The following is a 21,686-nucleotide window of genomic DNA, read 5'->3' on the forward strand; positions in this document are numbered from 1 at the left end:
GCCTCTGGGATTGCAGTGCAGCTTCTTGCCACTAGGCCACCAGAGCCCCCCGACCCCCTTTTTTTTATAAGAGCCTACAGTACAGTGAAAAAATAAAAGTAAAGGTAAGAATAAATCATTTCTGAATTTTAACATATGCTGTGAATTCATCATTACCTAAATACACTATGTTGTAATTTTGTTATTTCTATTTCACTGTGTTGTGGTGCTAACATTCTTGGTTACTATTATTTCTTCTGCTTAAAAATCCAATGTTGAACTAAAAAGATCAATCATGATTAGAAATGACAAACAGCATCAATTATACAAACCTTCAAGGCATATTCACCAAAAAGTGACACTTGCTCATTTTATAACCTTTAACCAAATAAATTCTTAATTTTTAACAAGTTATTCTGCTTTCTTTCTCTTCTCTCCCACTTTCAATTTCCAATCTTGAAATTTCAAAATCATGTACTAAATTATATCATATATTAAGATTATATGGCTAAAATGGAGCTACAATGACAACTAAGATACCAATCCTTTTTATTATGGCTTCAATACTTTAGTCTATCCTGACTCGGTTTTCTAAATATTCTTGTTTTGACAAAGGCCAGCAATTCTTGGTTGTTTCATTTGTTATCTCATTGTGTATGGGGGGAATAGTATGTCAAAGAACAGTGCTTTTTAAACCATTGTAATTATTTCTGGAAATTATTTTAGCAATAACAAATATATCAGTTCACTTACTAGCATGGATTCTTTGCTGATTAATAGTTTTTTCAAGTTCTCGTCTTAGTCTGACTTCTGCCCCATACTTCCCAACAGTGCCATCATCCACCAATATGAAATGAGAATGGAGATTATTCAGAACATTCAATTTGCTCAAGGGGTTCAATAAAGTTTGATAAGGAGCAACCACCTAACAAAACATCAAATACAAGTGTTAATGGGTAACATTAAATATAGTATGACATAAACTATAAAATAATATGTAAAATAAGAGATAAGATTCCATTTTGTATATGTAAAGTAGTAAAAAAAAGTAAAGAATATATTAAAAAAGGATATATTACTAAGCAGCTGAAGATTATCTATGAAGAAATAAATGAAGCGATTACATATTGGACTTCACTGAAAAATTATGTATTTCATCACTGCATGCAAAGGAAGAAAAAAACAAACTATCTAGGAATTCCTTTTCAATAGCCTCCTGATAAATATCTATAACCAAGTCACATTTTAACCTGCACTAGCATTTGACTCAGTGAAAATTGTTAATATCATAAAGTCATTTAAAATTTAATTGCAAAGACTGGTATGATGAAGGAAAAATGTGATGTATTATTAAAAAAGGGCAGAACTATGATAATAAATGTATCATTACTTAGAAATATAAACAAACATTTTAAGGGCCAGGAAAAAACACTAAAAAAACCCCTTTTAATCTGAAAAGCACAGTGACCTCATTAACAGTTTAAATTGACTTGTTCTATTCTTGCTATAAATTTAAGAATTTTTTTTAAAAAGTGTTCTTACATCTCTCCCCACAAGATCGTTTCTATTTTCAATCACTCCCCACGGGGCTATTCCGATAGTGCAAATCTTTCGAGATGATCTGGAAGCATGTTCTCTGAGGGCATCACCCACATGTTTTGCTACACCTGTACATAAAAAATTTTATTCAGCTGGTTCAATGGTAGTGGGTTATGAGAAACTATTAACATCAGTGCAACTAAAGTTGGTATACAACCCTCCACTGCTGAATCAGACTGGCTTTAAAAAAAAATCTTGTTCATTTTATTTAAGTGTTTTTATTCTGCTCAGAAAATCCTGGGCTAGATCTGTAATATTAAAACTCTTGTAATAGTTCTTCACGCATATAAGATAAGTATGTCCAAAAGCCACATTTACAGAAAAACCTCCAGGACTACAAAAAGCAAAGGAGAAAACTTACAACATTACACCACAATGTTTTATCACTGTGACTACCTGAAATACACCTAAAAAATACACCTAAAACTATCTTTGTCATGTTGTTAGGTTTAGTCATTATTCATACTTCTCAAAATATTCTTAATGATTTTATTACTTTATATGTCATCTTTTAAAACTGAGTATGACTTGGTGGAATAAGTCCTTAAGCAAAGCACACAACCAACAGGTATAAAAAGTTCCAATTGAACAAAAAAATGAGGCAGAAAAGGTAAGTCAAAAGAACAATATAACTCACCACTCTATTTGACAAGTTCTACACTACATTAGACCTCATCCTTCCCATGGATTATGAAAATAGTACCCTCACTAGTTTACCAGCATCTGCCTTGCTCTTTTATTAGTCTAATCTCAAAGTGCTCTTTGGAAGCAAGAATGATGAGGCTCCAACCTCACTTACTTTGAGCATGTTGCTAGGAGGTGCTCATCTACAGAGAAAGAAATGATGCTGGGAAGGGTGGAGGGTCAGCAGAGGAGAGAAAGACCCTCAACCAGGTGGATTGACATAGTGACTGCTGCTGTGGGCTCTTTGTGTCAGGAAGTGTGAGGATGGCACAGGATAGAGCAGGGTTCAGATCTTTTGTTCATAGGGTCACTATGAGTCATACTCAACTCAATGGCACCTGCCAACAACCACGACCACCTTTGCCCTTGTCATGGTTCTGCTTAAAACACTCAATTATCTAGTAAAGCATGAACGTCAAAGTGCTCACGATGACCTGTAAAGTCTTATATGATGATCTTCTTGTTACTTCTGCTATCCACTATACTCCAGTGCTGCTACACACTCATAGATTTCTAGCCACGTCACATTGTCCTCCTTGCATATTCCATTCAAAGCACAATGGATGCAACTTACTATTCTTCCAATATACTAGTTATTTCCCCTCTTGTGCATGATCTGCCCAAGTTCTTCTAATTTCTTGTTACCTTATTTCCTTCTAACACCATCTATCAATGAAGTTCTTTTTTAGTCCTATAAAAATGTCTCCCTACCATCTCCTACTATCATTCCTCATTATTTTATGTCTCCATAGACCTAAACATTTAACATAATATACAGTCTTTGTCTGCATTTCTCTGACTAAATTATGAACTCTGTGAAAGTACATACTTATTTTTTTCCATTGATTTCCAGTGTTCAGAAGAGTGCCTGACACACTGGTATTTTTTTTTAAAAAGTTGCTCTAAGAACTGTAAAGTTTGCCAGCTGATAATAAAATTCATTTCCCTCTTTTACATTCAACTTACATACGTGATGGGGACATAATATGAAAGGCATATACATTTATATATTGCAATTTAAAAAAATGGAAAGGTGACAGTATAGTTCTGAAAATTACTTATTACTGCTTTATCAAAGGAGTTATTTTTATCAACTTATCAATAATAACAGTATAATCATGCATTGCTTTCCATAATGTCAGATAACCCAATAAACAAGGTTAAGTGTAGGCTTATTTGAACTATTCCGTAATAAATAGTTCCACATCTTTTTCATATGAGAAGTTCTGCCTTTAGGCATGACTAGCACATGTTTCTCTCCCAATTCCAGCACATCTTCCTATAGAATCAAAGCTTCTTTACAAATTTATAATCCCAACAGGGATGGAGTACTAAGTAAAGCACAGTAACTGAAACACATTCAAAATGGCAGGATCAGCTGCTATCATAAGCCCTACCTCACCCCTTGTTTTCTACTCTTGTCAGAATCTAAAGCACAAGACATTTGGATCCTATGGAATATGTATGCCGCTTGTTTCCAATGATCATAATTGAACCATACAGAATCATTCAAAAGTTGAAGTAAACAAGCATAACTGTGTGCTCCAATAAAATTTCACTCAAAAACATAAGGAATAAACTGGAGCTATTTCATCAAATGTTGCTCTAAAGTAAATTATATTTTAAAAGTCTAAAGAAAAATCACTATTATTATAATTATCCTTTTTTACCTGGGAATTATAATTTATTTAACAAAAAAAAAGACTCATGAGGATATTTTAGAGTTTTCAATCATTTAAAATATCTCAACTGATTTTATTAAAAAAATCCACACCCCTTCCACACATACATATCCACCCATATTAAATAAAACAGGAATAGTGATCACATCACCTGTGTTTACTCCTCCAGTTAAAATCCAGGCTCCTGTTGTGACTGCAGCTTTAATAAGACCCTTTCCCAGCAACTGCTTGATTCGTGGATGAAGTTCAAATTTCTGCATGCCCCCATGTACAGAGATAACAAGCTTAGGCAATTCCATTTGCCATTCTTTCAGCAGAAGTTGCAGAATGACTTCAGGTTTGGTGTCATAGGACAGCCTCACATACTAAAAAAGTTAAAAAGTAAAAAAGAATTGATTATGTTCACAAGTTTCAGAATACAACATTACATGGTATCAGAGAAATTTTATTTGACAAAGCGTAAACTACCTTTATACTCCCAGGAACATATACTTGTTAGAAGCCACTGAGTAGATGATGACTCACAGTAACCTACCAATAAGCGAAAGCTTAAAAGAGCCAGAGGAAAACAGCATGATTTTCTAACCTCACAAGACCTGAAGCTGATTTCTCAACAGAAGAGAGTTAGAAGAGATGAGATTATTTTCTGAAAAATACCTGATATTCAGAATTCTACCACTAATGAAAATATTCCTCAGAAATGAAGACAAAAATATGTTTTCATAAAAATAAAGATCGAGAGAACATGCTATTAGACTCTCACTAAGCAAAACAAATAGTAAAATGGTAATTAAAGAGGTAAAAAAGTCACAAGTGTAAAACTAAGAAATGAACACAGGCAGAATAACAGAATGAAAATGTTAGTAATAAATGAACAGTATTGTTTTATAGGTTATAAACTACATACAGAATTAAAATTTATATAACAAAAGCACATAAAGCCATAAGGAAAATAAAAGCAGCTACTGTACTGAAAAGGCTCTTAGGCTGTCCAAGAAGTATAAAGGTATTCATTTATAACAAATTATAAATGTTTTAAGTAGTAATTAAAATAAGTTAAAAATACATTTTAAAATGTTACTGTAAGATTACAATATCAGAAAAAGAATGCTGTAAGTTTTTAGTGATTTCATTTTACCTAGATCCACAGTCAAGAAATCAAAGGACATGCTTTGGGAAAATCTGCTGTCAAGGATCTTGCCAAAATACTTAAGAGCAATGATATCAGTTTAAGATGTACCATGTCTTTTCAATTACTTTCTATACATTTAAAATTAGGACAATGAAAAATGATGAGAGAAGAAGCATCAGTCTGTCTAGGAGGAAATTCAACTAAGGTGATCCTTAGAGGCAAGGACGGTGAAATGTAGTCTCACATACTTTGGGCTTGTTGTCAGGAGGGAACAGTCCCTGGATAAAAACATCATGTAGGGATAAGTGGAAGATAAAAGAAAAGAAAATCCTAAATCAAGATAGACTAAAATAGTATCTGTACTAATGCTCAAGCATATGAGATTGTGAGGATGGCGCAGAATAGGGCAAAGTACAGATTTGTTGTTCACAGGGTCACTAAAAGTATTATGTGACTCAATAGTACCTAACCACAAGTAACATGCTAATAAAGAAAGAAATAATTAAAATTACTAAATTCAAATTCATACATGAAAAGAGAACACAGACCAAGTGAGATTAATGGAAAAAATAACAAGATAACAGTTCTATTATTTGTAAATATGTAAATACCAACTCAAAATTGAGAAACTAAAGAATAACCACCAAACAATGTGCTGCTTAAAATACTATTTTTAAACATACAGAAAGATTGAAAATGAAAGGGGGAGGGGAATCATCATGTATTACAATTCTAAAATACTTTAACTGTACTAGTTTCTGAAAGAGTAGATTATGGTAATACAAACAGATAATCAAGTAGAAAAATCCAGTATATAACATACCTTAGATCTGTAAGAATGGGAACCCCCTTGAAAATTGATGACACCATAGGCATCCGTTGGGCTCTGTTTTGTATGCTTTTCCACCGACCATTCTTCTACTGTCTGGTTGAAATGATCACCCAATTTCACATCTGAGTATTTCATGGCAAGACTTGCAGTAAAACAAGCATGTTGTTTGACCAAGCGACCACAGAAGCATCTACAGAAAAAAAAAATTAAATAGTTTTGACTAATTTTAAATCAAATATCTTCAAGGTAGCTATTTAGACCTCTTCAACAGTTACCTTCTCAACATGTAAATAATGGGTTTGAATGGATCAAAAGTAAACTTAACGTACACAAGTGCACACTAGAATAAATGCAAAATGCCTTAATAGGTAAGATTCAATAAAATCAAATACCTCAAGACCAAAACCACAATATATTGTAGTAATCAAAAATTATCAGGCATGAAAGAGAGAAAAATGTAACAACAGAAACAATAAAAGTCAATGAAACTAAAAGAAGATCCAGAAATCATGGAAATGTTAGAATTATCAGAAAATTACACTGAAACTATTACTAATAGTCACCCAGACAGATATACAAATAAAGGAGTTTGTTGGTTGGCATAAATGGTTAAGACAGCTACTACTAACTGGAAGGATAGAGGTTCATTTTTAGGCACCTCATAAGTAAGGCCTGGCAATGTACTTCTGAGAAATCAGTCACTGAAGATCCTAAGGAACACACCTCTACTCTGATACACATGGAGTCACCATAAGTTAGAATCAGCTTAGTAGTGGTTTTGTTTTGTTTTTTATAAATAAGTGAAGAGGTGAAGGAAAATAGGACTATACTAAAAATTATCGAGAAGGTATAAACAAAAACTCAAATGAAATAGTTATAAATATTTGTAGTGAGAAAACCCAACAAACCCAAGATAAGATTTACAACGTATCAGACACTATAAATCAATGAACTTAAAGATGTAACAATAAAATTTATCACAAATAAAACACTGAGAGAAAAGACAGTAGAAATAAAAGAAAAAGGGCATCAGAGACTGATAACACAAGTAGCTCAATACAAATGGATCTAAAGTCCCAGAAAAGACATAGGATGATGGAAGTAGGGGTGAGGAAGACAAGAAAATACTTAAAAAACTTAACTCGTCGGGAGCTCTGCTGGCCTAGAAATAAGGAGCTGCACTGTCAATCCAAAGGCACGTAGTCCAAATCCACCAGCTGCTCCACAGGAAAAAGCTGGGTAAACTCCTTTTGAGCAATTTACTGCCTCTGAAAATCCCCTGGAGGGTCAGCTACAGTTTGATTTAGACTCAATGGTACATTACAACAATTAACTCACTGCTGTCATGAATAGTAATAATCAGAACTAATGCATAGCTGGCCCCCCCAGAGGGTTTTCAGAGGCTATCAAACTGCACAAGAGGGAACCACTCATCTTTCTCCTTCAAAGCAGCTGGAGAATTCATACAGCCAACTTTGGGTTGACAGTACAACTCCTTACCCACTAGGCCACCAGAGTTCCCTACAGAAAAAAAAAATTTCCAAATTATTGGAGTCACAGGTCAAGAAGCTATTTGGATTGAGAAATTATGGTACACTTACACGATGGAATTCTATGCAGCACACAGGAACAATGATTTTGTAAATTATTACCTAACTTGGGAGGGACTGGAGAGCACAATGCTAAGTGAACTGAGCCCCACAAGGAAAAATATTGCATAAAACCATATTGTTGAATGAGTATGAGGATTCAAGGGGGCGGGAGTTGAGGGATAAGGATGAGCAGGGAAAGGGAGAGATTAATCATGGGGTTGTATAATTTGATGAGGGAAACTGGAAGAATCTAGTCTGGAAAACAATGTATTCGAATTTTGTAAATAAACTTTTGTTGTTAATATTGTGTGCCATCAAGTCACCTGTGACTCACAGTGAGCCTGTGTACAACAGCCCTAAACTCTGGTCTATCCTGTGTCAATCGCACTATCTCCGATACACCTACCCCCATAACCCCAGTCACTGAATGAATTCATCTCATCAAGGGTCTTCCTCACTTGCGGTGTTCCTCCACCCTCCTAATATAATAAAAAACAAAAGTAAAAAGAAATAAAAAAGAAAATAAATAGAATAAATCTGAATAAACCACACTAAGGCATTGTTAAAAACCACTGACAGAAAATTTCAAAAGCAGATAGTATAAAGTACAAAAGAGCAAAGGTAAGAATGACAGCAGGTATCCATCAGAACTGTGCTAAAAGCAATTGAGCACCTTTAAAGCACTGAAAGGATAAAAACTGTCAACTGTGTATCCTTTCTCACTTAGAAGATCTCCTGAAGCTTACTATGAAACAAACAGCTCTTATAACAACAAAAAGAACAGGCAAGCATAAAAGACATGGTTTAAAATATTCTTTCAGGGAAAAGGAAAAGATGCCAGATAGTATTTTGGATTCACATAAAATAAGGAAACAAGACATATATGTGAGTTTTTAGCATTCTTTAACCTGTTTAATATAGCCCATTCTTAAACAAGGAACAATGTTAAGACAGTGTTTACAAGACATATAAACATAAAATGCATGGAATCAATAGTATAAAGGCTATGATAAGAATGTATACAGACTTGTGGACTTCTGTACAGTTCATACATCTAACTCACATAAGAGGTATTATACTTTTATAAGTGGACTATAATATAAAACTGTTTATGTAAACTTTAGAAATAAGGTTTCCAAACTGTATGTTACGGTATCGTAGGGAGCCACTGCCAGCTCACAATGACATTTATTTTTTTAAAGACTAAGGTGTGCCTGATTCAGGCCATGGTCTTTCCAATCACCTGCAATAACACCTGAAAGCTGTGTAATAAAAAAGGATTAACAGAAGAACAATCCATGTTTGTGAGTTATGGTGTTGGAAAAAGTACTGAGTATTTCACAGACTGTCCTGCAGAAAGTGAAAGCAGGGTGTTCCTTGGAGGCAAAGATGGTGAAACTTTCTCACATACTTTGGGCATGTTGGTAAGAAGGGGCCAGCCCTTGGAGAAGGGTATAATGCTTGGAAAGGTAGCACATAAGCTTAAAAGACAAGTTGCAAAAAGATAAACAGGCAGTGACTATAACAATGGGTTTAAGTGTGTCAGAGATGGTAAAGATGGCACAGGACAATGTAAGGTTCAAAGCCAATGTTTAGACAGTTGTTACGAGTCATAGTAGACAAAAAATATAATGACAAATAATGTCAGACACCACATAAATTACTAGCTTGAGAATGTTTAGTCAGTATTTAATCATGTTACATTCCTTCTGCTAATGTCTTATTTACATGAACTGGAGTTTCTGTTGGTTCCTGGTATTAAAAGCAAATATGACATAAAAGTCTGAGCACAATAAGAAAGCCTGATCCAGGCCATGGTCTTTACAATTACATGCTATGCATCAGAGAACTGGACAACGACTAAGGATGATAGAAGGATTGATGCCTTTAAGCTGTGGTGCTGGAGAAGAGTACTGAACATACCATGGACCGCCAGTAGAATAAACAGATCTATCCAAGAGAGGATGAAACCAAGTTTTTCCTTGGACGTTAGGATTTTGAAGCTCTGTCTAACATACTTTGGGCACATGGCCAGGAGGGATCGGTCCTTAGAGAAAGACATGATGGTGAAAGGGTGGAGGGACAGCAAAGAAGAGGAAGACCCCAGATGACGTAGACTGACACAGTAACTGGGTGAATGAGGGTAGGTGTGTCATCATCAGTGAGATGGGCTCAGGATGCGGCAGGGTTCAGAACTGCTATACATAGGGTTGCTCTGATTCACAGGTGACTCGAAAGCACATATAACAACAACAATAAGAAATGAGGACAGTGGTATCCAATCTGATGCTAAGCTTTCAAAAATTGGGCAATGGCCAGCAGATGCACCAAAACAAAGTGTTTGGTAAGAATATACAAAAATGTAGGGTTTATTTAACATGTATTAATTTCTTAAACAGCAATATCTGTGTTAAGATATAAATACGTGTGTGTGTGTGTGTGTGTGTGTGTGTGTGTGTGTTTAGATATCTCTACTCAATAAAACAAACTCTTAAGTATGGCCTACTCTGGTCATGTTTTTAGGAGAGGATATTAGTTGGAAAGGACCATCATACTTGGAAAGGAGGGAGGATTAGCAAAAGTGAAGAAGACCCTCAAGGCAACGGATTTACACCTACAGCAATTGGCTCAAGTACATCAGAAATGAAAAGAATAGAACAGGATAGGACAGGATTCTGATCTGTTGTTCACAGGGTCACTATGAGTCAACTCTCGATGGCATGAAACAACAAGGTACAATGAGGGCAGTCTGGTGGTGTAGTCTTTAGAGTTGTGCTGCTAATTCAAAGGCAACACTCACAACTCTCTGGCATTTCAAATTGACTGTCAGCTCCATGGGAGAAAGATGGTTAATCTCCTATTTTATGGCCTCAGAAATCTATGAGTCCTCTATGAGTTGGTTCCAACTTGACAGGAGTGAATCTGAGAAATTTTTTTGAAAGTATAATGAAAAATTTATTGGTACACTAAGGAAACTCAACTGAGAAAGCTTAGGGAGTTCCAAACCTAAGGTAATCATGTATAAGAAAAAGAGCACAGTTCTAAGAAAGCAAAAGAACACAGTTATAGCTAGTAATGGAAAAAATATGGCAACACTATGTTTAGTAAAGTTTTCTTGGCTATAATTTTTTTTTATTTAATTTTATTATATTTTGTGTGTGTACCATCAAATCAGATCTGACTGCTACAGGAGGAGATTGTCCCTCCTTCTCCAGCAGAGCATCAAGTGAATTTGAACCATGCGCCTCTGGGATTGCAGTACAGCTTCTTGCCACTATGCCACCAGTGCTCCCAGGTATAATTTTTATGAAAGCAAAGAGCACACCTTGTTTCTCCCCAGGGCAATGCTACGTTCAAATTGCCAAACTTTCAATTACTTGAATACAAACCTTTTTAGTATTGTAGTGGTGGAGATTGTGAGGCTCCACAATCAACACTCAGGGCACCAGCAGTTAGGAAATCAAAAGATGAATTGCATTAGGGAAATCTGCTATCAAGGGCTTCCTCAAAGTGCTAAAGAGCAACAATGTCAGTTTAGAGATTAAACTACACCTGATTCAGGCCATGGTCTTTGCAATCATTTGCTATGCATTTGAGAGCTCGACAATGATTAAGGATAACAGAAGACAAAGTGACGCCTTCAAATTGTGATGCTAGAGAAGAGTTGAGTGAAACCAAATTTCTCCTTGAAGGTAAAGATTTTGAAGCTCTGTCTCATATAAGTTGGGCACCTGACCAGGAGGGACCAGTCCTTGGAGAAAGAAGTCATGCTTAGAAGAGTGGAGTGATAGTGCAAGAGATGATGATCCTGGATGAGATGGATTGACACAGTACCTGGGCTACTGGGGGTAGGTGTGTCAGAAATAGTAAAACTGGCTCAGGATAGGGCAGGGATCACAGCTATTGTACATTGGGTCACTGTGAGTCTCAGGAGGAAATAAACTATGAGATAAAAAAATTGAGGAGAGAAAAAGAGTAATAGATGAGGAAATAATAATAAAGGAAGAGATAAAAAAGAACAAGGAAACTGCAAAGTGAGAGCATAAAACAAAAACAAAGTCTGAGGAGGTATAATGTAACAAGTCTGTGCAAGGTGGAAATATAACCATCCTCAAAACTTTCCTTCTCACTTCCACAAAACATTATTATGTATATTATTAATACCTACAAAGATGTCCACTTTTCTTGACCATCTGGGCTCTCAATTTTTTTTTTCTTTTTTTCTGGGCTCTCAATTTTTGACAGATTTACCCAAAATTTTCCTAAATAGTTTTTATTCTCCCAATTCTATCTATTCAAAGTGATCAGTTTTTCAGAGGCTATAAACTGCATGAGAGGAGACTGCCCATCTTTCTCCTGAAGAGCTGCTAGTGAATTTGAACAAACAGAAATACTGTCTTAAGAGCACAACTCTCTACAGACTATGCCAGTAGAGTTTCCCTTGGACCTCTCTAATTCTCATCTGAAAATTCAGGTTCTGTAGTTTCTTGGCAGTTTCACGATTTTTTCTGCTGCCAGGTCTTTCTTCATTCAGTTCTCTCTGCCTAAATCTTTGTCCAACAAACTTTTTACGATTCCGTTCAGGTGACTTCACTTGAATTCTAAGTTAAGAATCTCTTCAAATGCAGTACCCTGTGAATTTTATCACACTGTTATTTTAATAGATGTTTCTAATTGATTTGTTTTGTTTATTTTTTAAAAAGTTGTATCATTTTATTAAATTTACCTGACAAGTTGTTGACAAATTTGACATCCTGGAAGGCATCTGTAAAAGACAAAACAAAAATAAGTTTTTTTAAGAGATACATTTTGGAAATGGGATTAATTAAACAATATAAAATCTATATAAAAGTAAATAAAAATAGGAAATTATATGTTTGATGTTTCAGTAGATATCAGATGATGTATATCATGATTTACATTCATAAAACATTTTTTTACAAACTCACATTTTCTATATTTAAATATAATTAGTTGTAATATCAAACCCAGAAACTATTAAAGGAAATACTGAAAAATGTAACTAGATAAATACTTGTACATGGCACAAAAAAAGAAAGTCAAAGTTAGTGTTTCTACTATATAAAAGATTCTTCAAACCAAGAAAGAAAAATTCAAATATTAAACATTAACAAGAATATATTAACATAGTTTATTAAAAAATAATACATAAGAAAAGATGATATAAGAGCAATGCACATATTTAAGATAACAATAGGATACCATTTCCCACCTACTGATTAGGAAATTTAAAAAAAAGTCCACTTTAATTCTACTCCTAAAGATATGTGCTAAGACAAAGCTATAGTATATGGGTCACATAGTTTTCTTTTTCATTTCAGCTTCAATTTTTCAAGGGGGGACCCTGAAAATAGCAAAAACATCAATCATAAAAGAAAAGTAATAAAAATTCTAGGTCAGACATAGTATGATACAAGTAATAAAAACAAAGTAGTAGGTAAAAAACATAACTTGCTCCTCAAAAAGTTGAACTCAGAAACTCCATATGATCCAGCTATTCCATTACTAGGAATACACCCTAATGAAATTAGAACTGAGACACAAATGGAGATCTATACACCAATGTTCACAGCAATGTTATTCACCACCACAAGTTCATGAGAATAGCCCAAATGTCCAACTACAACTGAAAGGGTTTAGAAACTGTGGTACACAATGGACTACTATGTAGCACTCAGAAACAACAATTTTAAAAAATACTACAGAACTTGGGAGAGACTAGAGAGCATTATGCTGAGTGAACTAACTTAGTCTCATAAGGACAAATACTGCATAAGAATATTACTGTAAAAATAGGATAATTAGTAAAACATATATGGAGACCCAAGGGAGGAAGGAGAGCAGAGGGGTGAGGATAGGGAGGGTTGTAATCACAGCATAACAGTTTGGTTGGGGGAGGGAGGGAGTGAAGGAAATGGCAAGGGTCCAGTGAGGACATGAAAAGACTGAGTAATGACAGGTAAGGTTCCAATGGTGATTGAAGCATAGGAATGAGTGTATGAAACACAGTATGAGTGAAGAGTAATGTGAAACACAGGGTATACAAATTGCATGAGCATACCAATATTGTTGTTATGTGCAACTGAGTTGCTTGTGACTCCTAGAGTCCCTATGTATAATAGCCCTGAAACATGACCTATACTGTGCCAAGCTTATTGTCTCTGACACAACTACCTTCATTATTCCAGTCACTAATATAAAATAAATTTTTAAAAAAACACAGCTTACAATGACTATGGCTGACTATTCTGAAAAAGAACTCTAAGGCATGGGGAATTACAACTGTCTCTGGGAGGGGAACTCTGGTGGCCGAGTGGCAAGAAGCTGTACTGCAATCCCAGAGGTACATGGTTCAATTTCCTCCTGTACCAGTCAGATCTGATTTGACGGTACATGCACAAAAAATAAAATAATAAAATAAATAAAATAAAAAAATTAAAAAAAAATTGTCTCTGGGAGGGGAAACTTGGTAGTTACAGCACAAAGGAGAGGAGGAGGCTATTAAGAACCTTTAATATCTTAAAAATTTTAAATCTGTGAAAAGCAATGTATTTGAACTTTGCATATAAAGCAGTACAAAATAAAATATTTTTTAAAAAACCAACCCACCCCTCTTCAAATCAGATTAAAGTATAAACTATTTCTACAAGCTTAATTTAAAAAGTAGTGAGTTACTGAAAGGTGTACTTTAATTTTACAAAAACAACATGTACATTATGCAGTTTGGGTTTTTGTATTGTTTTGTTCTTTTGCAAACTGCTTAACTCATTCATGCTTTACTTTTCCTTAGCCCCCATGATGTATACTGTATGACTGGCACACTATTTGCATGGGCATATTATATGTGAGAAAACAACATAACCAACTTTCTTGAAATATTGCATATGAATGGTTACAGCTGAACATACTTAGTAAATGCTTGGGAGTTTCTATAACACCTGGTAAGTGCTTTTATTATGTCTACTGTAAAATGAAACAAAATTGCAAAAAATACTTTTAATACAATTTTAATTTTTAGTGAAATAAAACTACAATTTTCTCACAACAAATGAAAAGCAAATGTCTAATAATTTAACTGGCACACTGAATTAAGGAGAACTAATCCTAATCTTTATTAATATGGTCTTGGAAAAAGGCAGTTTATCTTCCCTGGTTGTGAAATGTGATGTCATGCCAAATAAAACATACCTTTAAGAAGTAACTAATTAAAAGTCTGTTACAAAAGGCATAGATCTAGAGTTTGGAAGAGAGAATTACAGAAGTCTTGGTACTGCAATGGATAAAAGCACTGGGCTACTAAACCAAGGGTCAGTGGTTCCAACTTAACAGTTGTTCTGAGGCAGAAAGAGGTTGTCTATTTCCCTGTTGATTTACAGAAATCCTACGGGGCATTTATATGTTGTCCTATAGGGTTCCTGTGAGCCAGAACCAAATCAACAGCAGTGGGGGATTATTTTAATAATGTAGAAAGTAAATCTACTGATATATACAGAATTTATCCCAAAACATAAAAGACATTAAAGAAAAAAATTATAATAAATAAATATTAATTCAATAGAAATCAAGGTTTTTTAAATCAAGCCAATTTAAAACATACTATTTTTCTGCTTGGTACTTTTTCTTTCTTTTTTTTTTTTAATGTGTGTACTGTCAAAATGGATCTGACTGGTACAGGAGGTTCCTCCTTCTTAAGCAGAGCATCTGGTGGATTTGAACCGCACACCTCTGGGATTGCAGTGCAGTTTCCTGCCACTAGGCCACCAGAGCTCGCTGGTACTTTTTCTTAAAATTGATGCATAATGTTAATCTAGTCAATATTCAGTAAAGCAGGCACTGTTTTACAACACTGTTCACTGTTGTTGACAAAGAGTATTGATTTAATTATTTTGGAAAGTTTTTTTTAGAATCATATATATTAAATAAAGGTGGGACATTACATATGTTAAACCTTATATCCACAAAAATATCCTTCATTATGACCTAATTTTAATTTCTAATTGTTCAAAACTGTCAACAACTCAAATGCTCGAAAGTGGAAAGTTTATATAATTTATAAATACAGGAGAATATTAACTATCATTTTTATCAAATATATACAATCTAGAAAGTGTTCACAGTACAAAGGAAAATAACACCAAGCACTGAGAAAACTGAGAAGAAATAAATTCCCTGAAATACTTCTGATAATGAATGACTGTTGTGGATTGCAACTGAGCACTGAGCCAATTTTCTGTTAAAATTTTTAATAATTTACCATGTGCATTACTCTTACAATAGAAATGTTATGTTTTTAAGCAAGAGAACAACTTAAAATTGGTTTATGCTAAAATCAAGAAAAATGCTGAATTCAAATAGCAGGATTATGTAAGATAATAAAAGGTTTTCGAAGTGCTAGTCAACAAATACTACCGAGTACTCACTATGAACAAGAACAGTGACTGATGCTGTAATTTAAAAGAGATATTAGTTAATAAAAAACTATCTAGTTACTTTTCTAAGAATTATATATCACATGGAAGTTAAAGTTGCAAAGGCAAGTAGAGAACAAGGACAGAACAGAAGATGGGAAATACAAAGAGATTTAAAAATCTGTAAATCCTCTTATGTCAGGGTTTTCTTCCTCAGTGGCAAAAAAGAGGTGCTTTACCCCTATAAATTAATGTAATCTTTGATTTGTCTTTTTAAAAGTTTTATCTATTTTCATACCTCAGAAGAATAAAAAAGTTTTGCAAAAGTGTTTTCAATCAAGTGTTACAAAGAAGCAAACCTTTCCTTGCTTTTAAGTTCATTATTTTTTTCTATTATAAAAAACTAAAAAATGATAGTAAGTGATGATGGGTTTCCCATTAAATGCTGATTTATCTATCAGCAAATAAGTAACTTAAAAACAGGGTCTAGGCACACGGTTCAAATCCACCAGATGCTCTGCTGGCGAAGGAGGGATAATCTCCTCCTGTAGCAGTCAGAACCAATTTGACGGTACACACAAAAAAGTAATAATAAAATAAAAATTAAAAAAAAGAAAAAACAAAACAAAACAGGATCTACCAGGTTCATAAGGAGCTCTGATGACATAGAACGTAATGTGTTGTTCCACTAATGAAAGGTTAGGGCAGTATAAATTCTCCAGTTGCTGCTTGGTAGGGAGGGGAGCAGAAGACAGGTAGTCTCCTCCCATTAAGGGACATTATGAGTATGTTATTAGGTTCATTATTGATTTCTTAAGTAGGAAACACAGTGCTGGATAGTAGGCATGATAAATAAACACAAACATCTTTAAGTTCTCAAAAGAAGTGAATCAGTTACAGTTAAAATAGATAACCTATCTGCTTATCTTTGTAATACAAAGATCTGAGAGACTGAAGATAAGGGGAGCACTTTGGAATAAATAACTAACAATATACTTTACATCAACATTTCCAGACAATCCTAGAAGAAGCAAAAGTATGCTTACCTGTGAGGATCCTTGGAACTTGGTATAATATATACACATTCTCTCTTGGTCAAAGTACTTTCTATCCAGGATTTCTGGGACTAAAACAAAACAGAGTTTTAAAAGATAGTTTATAAACTAACCATAAAATTGTTACATTAGGATGGTAATAATTGTACTGTAATATGTATTACCTAAGGATGTAATAATTTTACAATAAATACAAAGAAATGCACCTACATTAATTTTTTAAATTCACTAAATAGTTACTACATACAATACACTTACTGATAACAGCTTACCTAAAACGTAAGACTCACTCCAACTAAGTCCTGTAACATCATCCAATCAACACAACTGTGTAGTCACTGTTAACTTCAAACAGTTAAAGAAGTCTGGGATTCCCAAAGTGAGTCAAAACACTTGAAATGTTGATCACTTAAAAGTCAATTTAAGACGGCTGTTAGAATTATCAAGGAAAGCCTGGCTATTTGGTTTTGTGAGTTAGGGATTTGGAAACCAATGGAGAGGCCCTATGAGTTGGACCTGTTTCAAAAGCAATGAGATTTGAGATTTTTGAGTTTTGATATGATATGACTTAATAGATAAATAAATGGAGCTATGGTGGCCTTATGGCAAGCTGTGCTGAAATTCCAAAGTCAGGCATTGGTTCAAGGCCACCAGCTGCTCAGCAGGTGAAGGGTGGTCAATCTCTTCTCCTGCAAATACCTGCCTCTGAAAATCCACTGGAGGGTCAGCTATGGGTCAGGTACACAACAAGAAGATAAAGAAAGATGCAGAATGGTTCAAGGGTAGGACAAGATATTAAGTACAAAATGAAATCAAAAGAAAACATTTTTATTTCAATATGGATAAAGGAGGTTACTACATGATTTAGAAAGGTTCCATCTGCTAAGAGGTAACAATAATTTTTTTTAAGTTAGATTTTTTTTTTTAAATTTTTATTATTTGTGTGTGAGTGTACCATCAAATCAGATCTGACTGGTACAGGAGGAGATTGTCTCTCCTTCCCTGGTAGAGCATCTGGTGGATTCAAACTGTGCGCCTCTGGGATTGTAGTTGCAGCTCCTTGCCACTAGGCCACCAAAGCTCCCCGAGGTAACAATAATTTTAAACATAAATAAATAAACAAACATAAATAAAACCATCTCAAAACATATAAAACAAAAACATTAGGAGGAAATAAAAGAAATCTGGCAGCACAGAAGATTATTTCCATTTACTCAATTATTTGTGTGAGATTATACTAGAATAAACTAGGTCTAAATCCTTATCCCTTTTGAATACCCTCCTTGCATTTGAGCCCAAATGACTCACAGAGGCTGTAAATCATGAGAGAAGACTGCCCATTCTTTCTCCCCTGGTGCCAAAGGTGGAGTCAACTGGGAGACAGACTGATTTTGGATTAGGAGTACAATTCCCTACAGATAATACCAAAACAACAATCCCTTCTGAATGGTCTTTTGTTGTGTTATTGTTAAGAAGGAGTCATAGTTCATCCTCAAGAGGGTTTTCAGAGGCTGTGAACTGGTAGATTTGAACTGCCCTTGGGTTGGCAGCTCAGTTCTTTACCACTAGGCTACCAGAGAGCTTCTAATGACCTTAAAAACAGGACAACACTTTCAGGGTGAAGACAAAAGCCTTGTGATGATGATGGGAGTCAGATGTATCAGAAACCCAGAGACATCAAAGAACTGTAGGCATCTGCCAAGAGTCAAAAGAAACAAAGACAAGATCATTGAGCTTGGACTACTCATCTACCATACAAATTGTGGTAATTCTGTGATGGCAGCATTAAGAAAAGTAAGACAGGAGGATAAACCCAAAGAAAGAAAAGAAAGCAATGAACACCAAATGTAGCACAAATCAACAAAATAGAAAACAAACCCAAAATCTATTAAGTGAAAGTTGGTTCTTTTTTTAAAAATTAATTTTAATGAAAATTTAGAGATTTTGGCTTTCCATTCATTCATTGTTGCACTTTTCTCCCTGCCCACCCTTCCCCTCAAGTTTGTTCTTCTCTTTGAAAAGTAAAAGAAAAATTCCTTCATTGCTATACAATCCCTCCCCACAAGTTCGCCCCACCATGCAGCCTTCATTCCAGACTCATGTCATAACAATAATACCTAATCATATATACCTTTTAAACAGTTCTCTCTCTCATCTGTTTCAGTGCAGTATATATAATTTATCCCAACTTTCTCAGTCTCCCCCTAACCTCTATGTCAGTCCTGTTTTACAACAGTGGCACCGTGCAGTATTTGTCCTTTTGTGACTGAAATATTTCACTCAACATAATGTCCTCTAGGGTCATCCATTTTGAATAATATTTCATGAGTTCCTTGTTTTTCAATGCAGCATAGTATTCCATCGTGTGAATATACCAGAGCTTCTCTATCCATTCGTTTGTTGATGGGCACGCAGGTTGTTTTCAACTCCTTGCTATTATGAACAAAGCTGCGATAAACATGGGTGTGCATATATCTGTTTGGGTGGCAGCTATGGTTTCTTTGGGATATATTCCAAGTAGTGGAATTGCTGGGTCTAATGGTATTTCTATTTGCAAATTTTTGAGAAAGCACCTGTCTAGTCTGAGGATCTGTCTCAGGGACAGCACTCCTCACAAACCTCCGGCATTATGCCTAATCTGGGGACCTGTCCCAGAAACAGCTCTCCTCTAAAAATTATGTATCCTCAACATCACACCTGATTTAAAGCAATCTCAAATTGTGTAAGCTAATTTTGGCTTGTTCAATCCATCTGTCCTTCAAAATATAAGAACTGAAATGGCAAATAGTCAAGGGTTTATACCCAAACTCTTTCTTTACTGTCCACTTTCATGTCTCTCTCTACCTTGGAGTCTGCCTTGATTCCATGTTAAAATTCTCTGAAAACTCTGCACAATTAGAAGTCTATGTAATCTGTCTCTCACTCTCTGGCCTAAAAGGATCTAGGATGTCCTAAATTTCCCTAATTCTTTACACTCCTCCATAAGCTTAATCTACCTCCTTACTGCTCCTCTTTGAACTGTCCTTGGGAACACCCTTTCTGCCTTTTACCATTACAAACCTTCCAAACAACACCAGACTGATTTGAGAAGTCTAACAAAATTCAAAATTCAACTCTAAGCCTAACTAAGCCTCACTGCAGCATATCATCCCCAAGTTTAGCTTCCCTACTTTGACAGAAACAGACAATGGTCCTAGTTTGATCTCCAAAAAAACCCAGCAGGTATCGTCTAGTTTAAGTATCTGTTATAAGCTGTACATATCATATCACTCCCAGTCTTCAGGGAAAACAAAGCTCATATACAGACTCACTGACTGTCAAGTTACACAACTCTTAAGTTACCTTACTTCCTATTGCCTTAGCCTGTATCTGAACAACACACTGCTCACCTTCCTTTCTAAATTCCTTCCAACTGATGTACAGCCAACTACTTCTGCTAAACCGTAACTAGCTCACCAAGCCCCTTCTTTTGGCATCATGCCTTGTCTCTCCCTCCTTAACCAGTTACTCTGAAAAACACTCAGACCGCTTTATACCCAGACTCTCATCTGAAGGTCTGGACCAAGTCACTAAAGTCACTCCAAGAAATGCCATTCTCATCAAACAGCAGGCACCCAAGTCTCTCCTACCATACTGAAGCAGGCCCTGTGCAGTCACCCTGACCAATTTCACAGCTATTAAAGTCTTGGGTGACCCCCATTAACACCACCTTTCTCAAGTCAAACATGTTCCCCTCACTAAGTAAATTTCCTATGCTCTAAACGTCAATATCCAAGTACAAGTCTCCAGTGACATTCTCCAAGCTAAGCAGAGAATGATACCACAAGCCTCTGGAGAGCCACAAACTATGCAGGCTCCAACTTGGTTCCAAATTATCCAGGGCACCTACACCTTACTATTTCTTAACCAAAGTCAAATGGTAACCAACCTTTTCCATTGTTAACTGTGTGCCTCTTTACAATGACCTTTGCAAGCAGCAGTAGCAATTTCTCTAGAACACACTCCACCAAAACACCTCAAGCCATTCTATCAGCCCAAAAAACTAATGTCTAACTTAAATTTTCCTTCTCTAAGACCAATAGTTCTTGTACATAGGGTTTTCAGAGGCCTGCCATTTCAGAAGTGAATGGTCAATCCTTCTTCCTAGTCTTGTCTTAATCTGAATGTTTAGACTTAGAGGAATATCTGACAGACAGCAATTTGTGGAGTAGTGAAAGATAAATCCCTCATTTTGGAGTTGACCATTAGTTACAGTGTAGTCCCTGCCCTTAGCCCAGTGCCTTGACCCACTTATTTCCCAGCTCCACCGTCCAGCAGGAATCACTTCACTTCTACCAAATGCCTTCAGAATTAATCTCCCATTGTCCGACCCATGACCTGACAGCTTGTCAGAGAGATTTTTTTTCCCTTTGTCCAGTGTCTCTTAAGTTTATTTGTACTGTCTCCGAAGGGACGGTGATGTGTCCTGTAGAACTCCTGTATAGATTGTGTTTTTCTTCTGCAGCCCTCGGGCCCAACCGGTTTAGGCTCCGCCTTGGGGCACTTACTGCAGAGGGTCAAGGACTGCAGCCTTCAATGTGGACTGAGGCTCAATGTCAAGAAGACAAAAATTCTCCCCACTGGACCAATCAGTAGCATCAGGATGGATGGCGAAGAGATTGAGATTGTTCACAGCTTCAGTTTGCTCGGCTCCACGGTCAAC

General features: G+C 35.5%; 1 protein-coding gene across 1 annotated transcript in view; it reads right to left on the bottom strand.

Annotated features, from left to right (window-relative positions):
- Window positions 1–21,686, bottom strand: part of TRPM7 (transient receptor potential cation channel, subfamily M, member 7) — a 160,006-nt gene that overhangs the window by 96,167 nt on the left and 42,153 nt on the right. The window contains 6 exon segments of the mRNA XM_006895330.1: window positions 733–904; window positions 1,522–1,646; window positions 4,096–4,309; window positions 5,900–6,098; window positions 12,227–12,265; window positions 16,976–17,055. Coding sequence (XP_006895392.1) covers window positions 733–904; window positions 1,522–1,646; window positions 4,096–4,309; window positions 5,900–6,098; window positions 12,227–12,265; window positions 16,976–17,055 — 829 coding nt within the window.

Source organism: Elephantulus edwardii, unplaced genomic scaffold, assembly GCF_000299155.1.
Source record: "Elephantulus edwardii isolate Elephantulus edwardi_28Jun2011 unplaced genomic scaffold, EleEdw1.0 scaffold00164, whole genome shotgun sequence".
Lineage (NCBI taxonomy): Eukaryota > Metazoa > Chordata > Mammalia > Macroscelidea > Macroscelididae > Elephantulus > Elephantulus edwardii.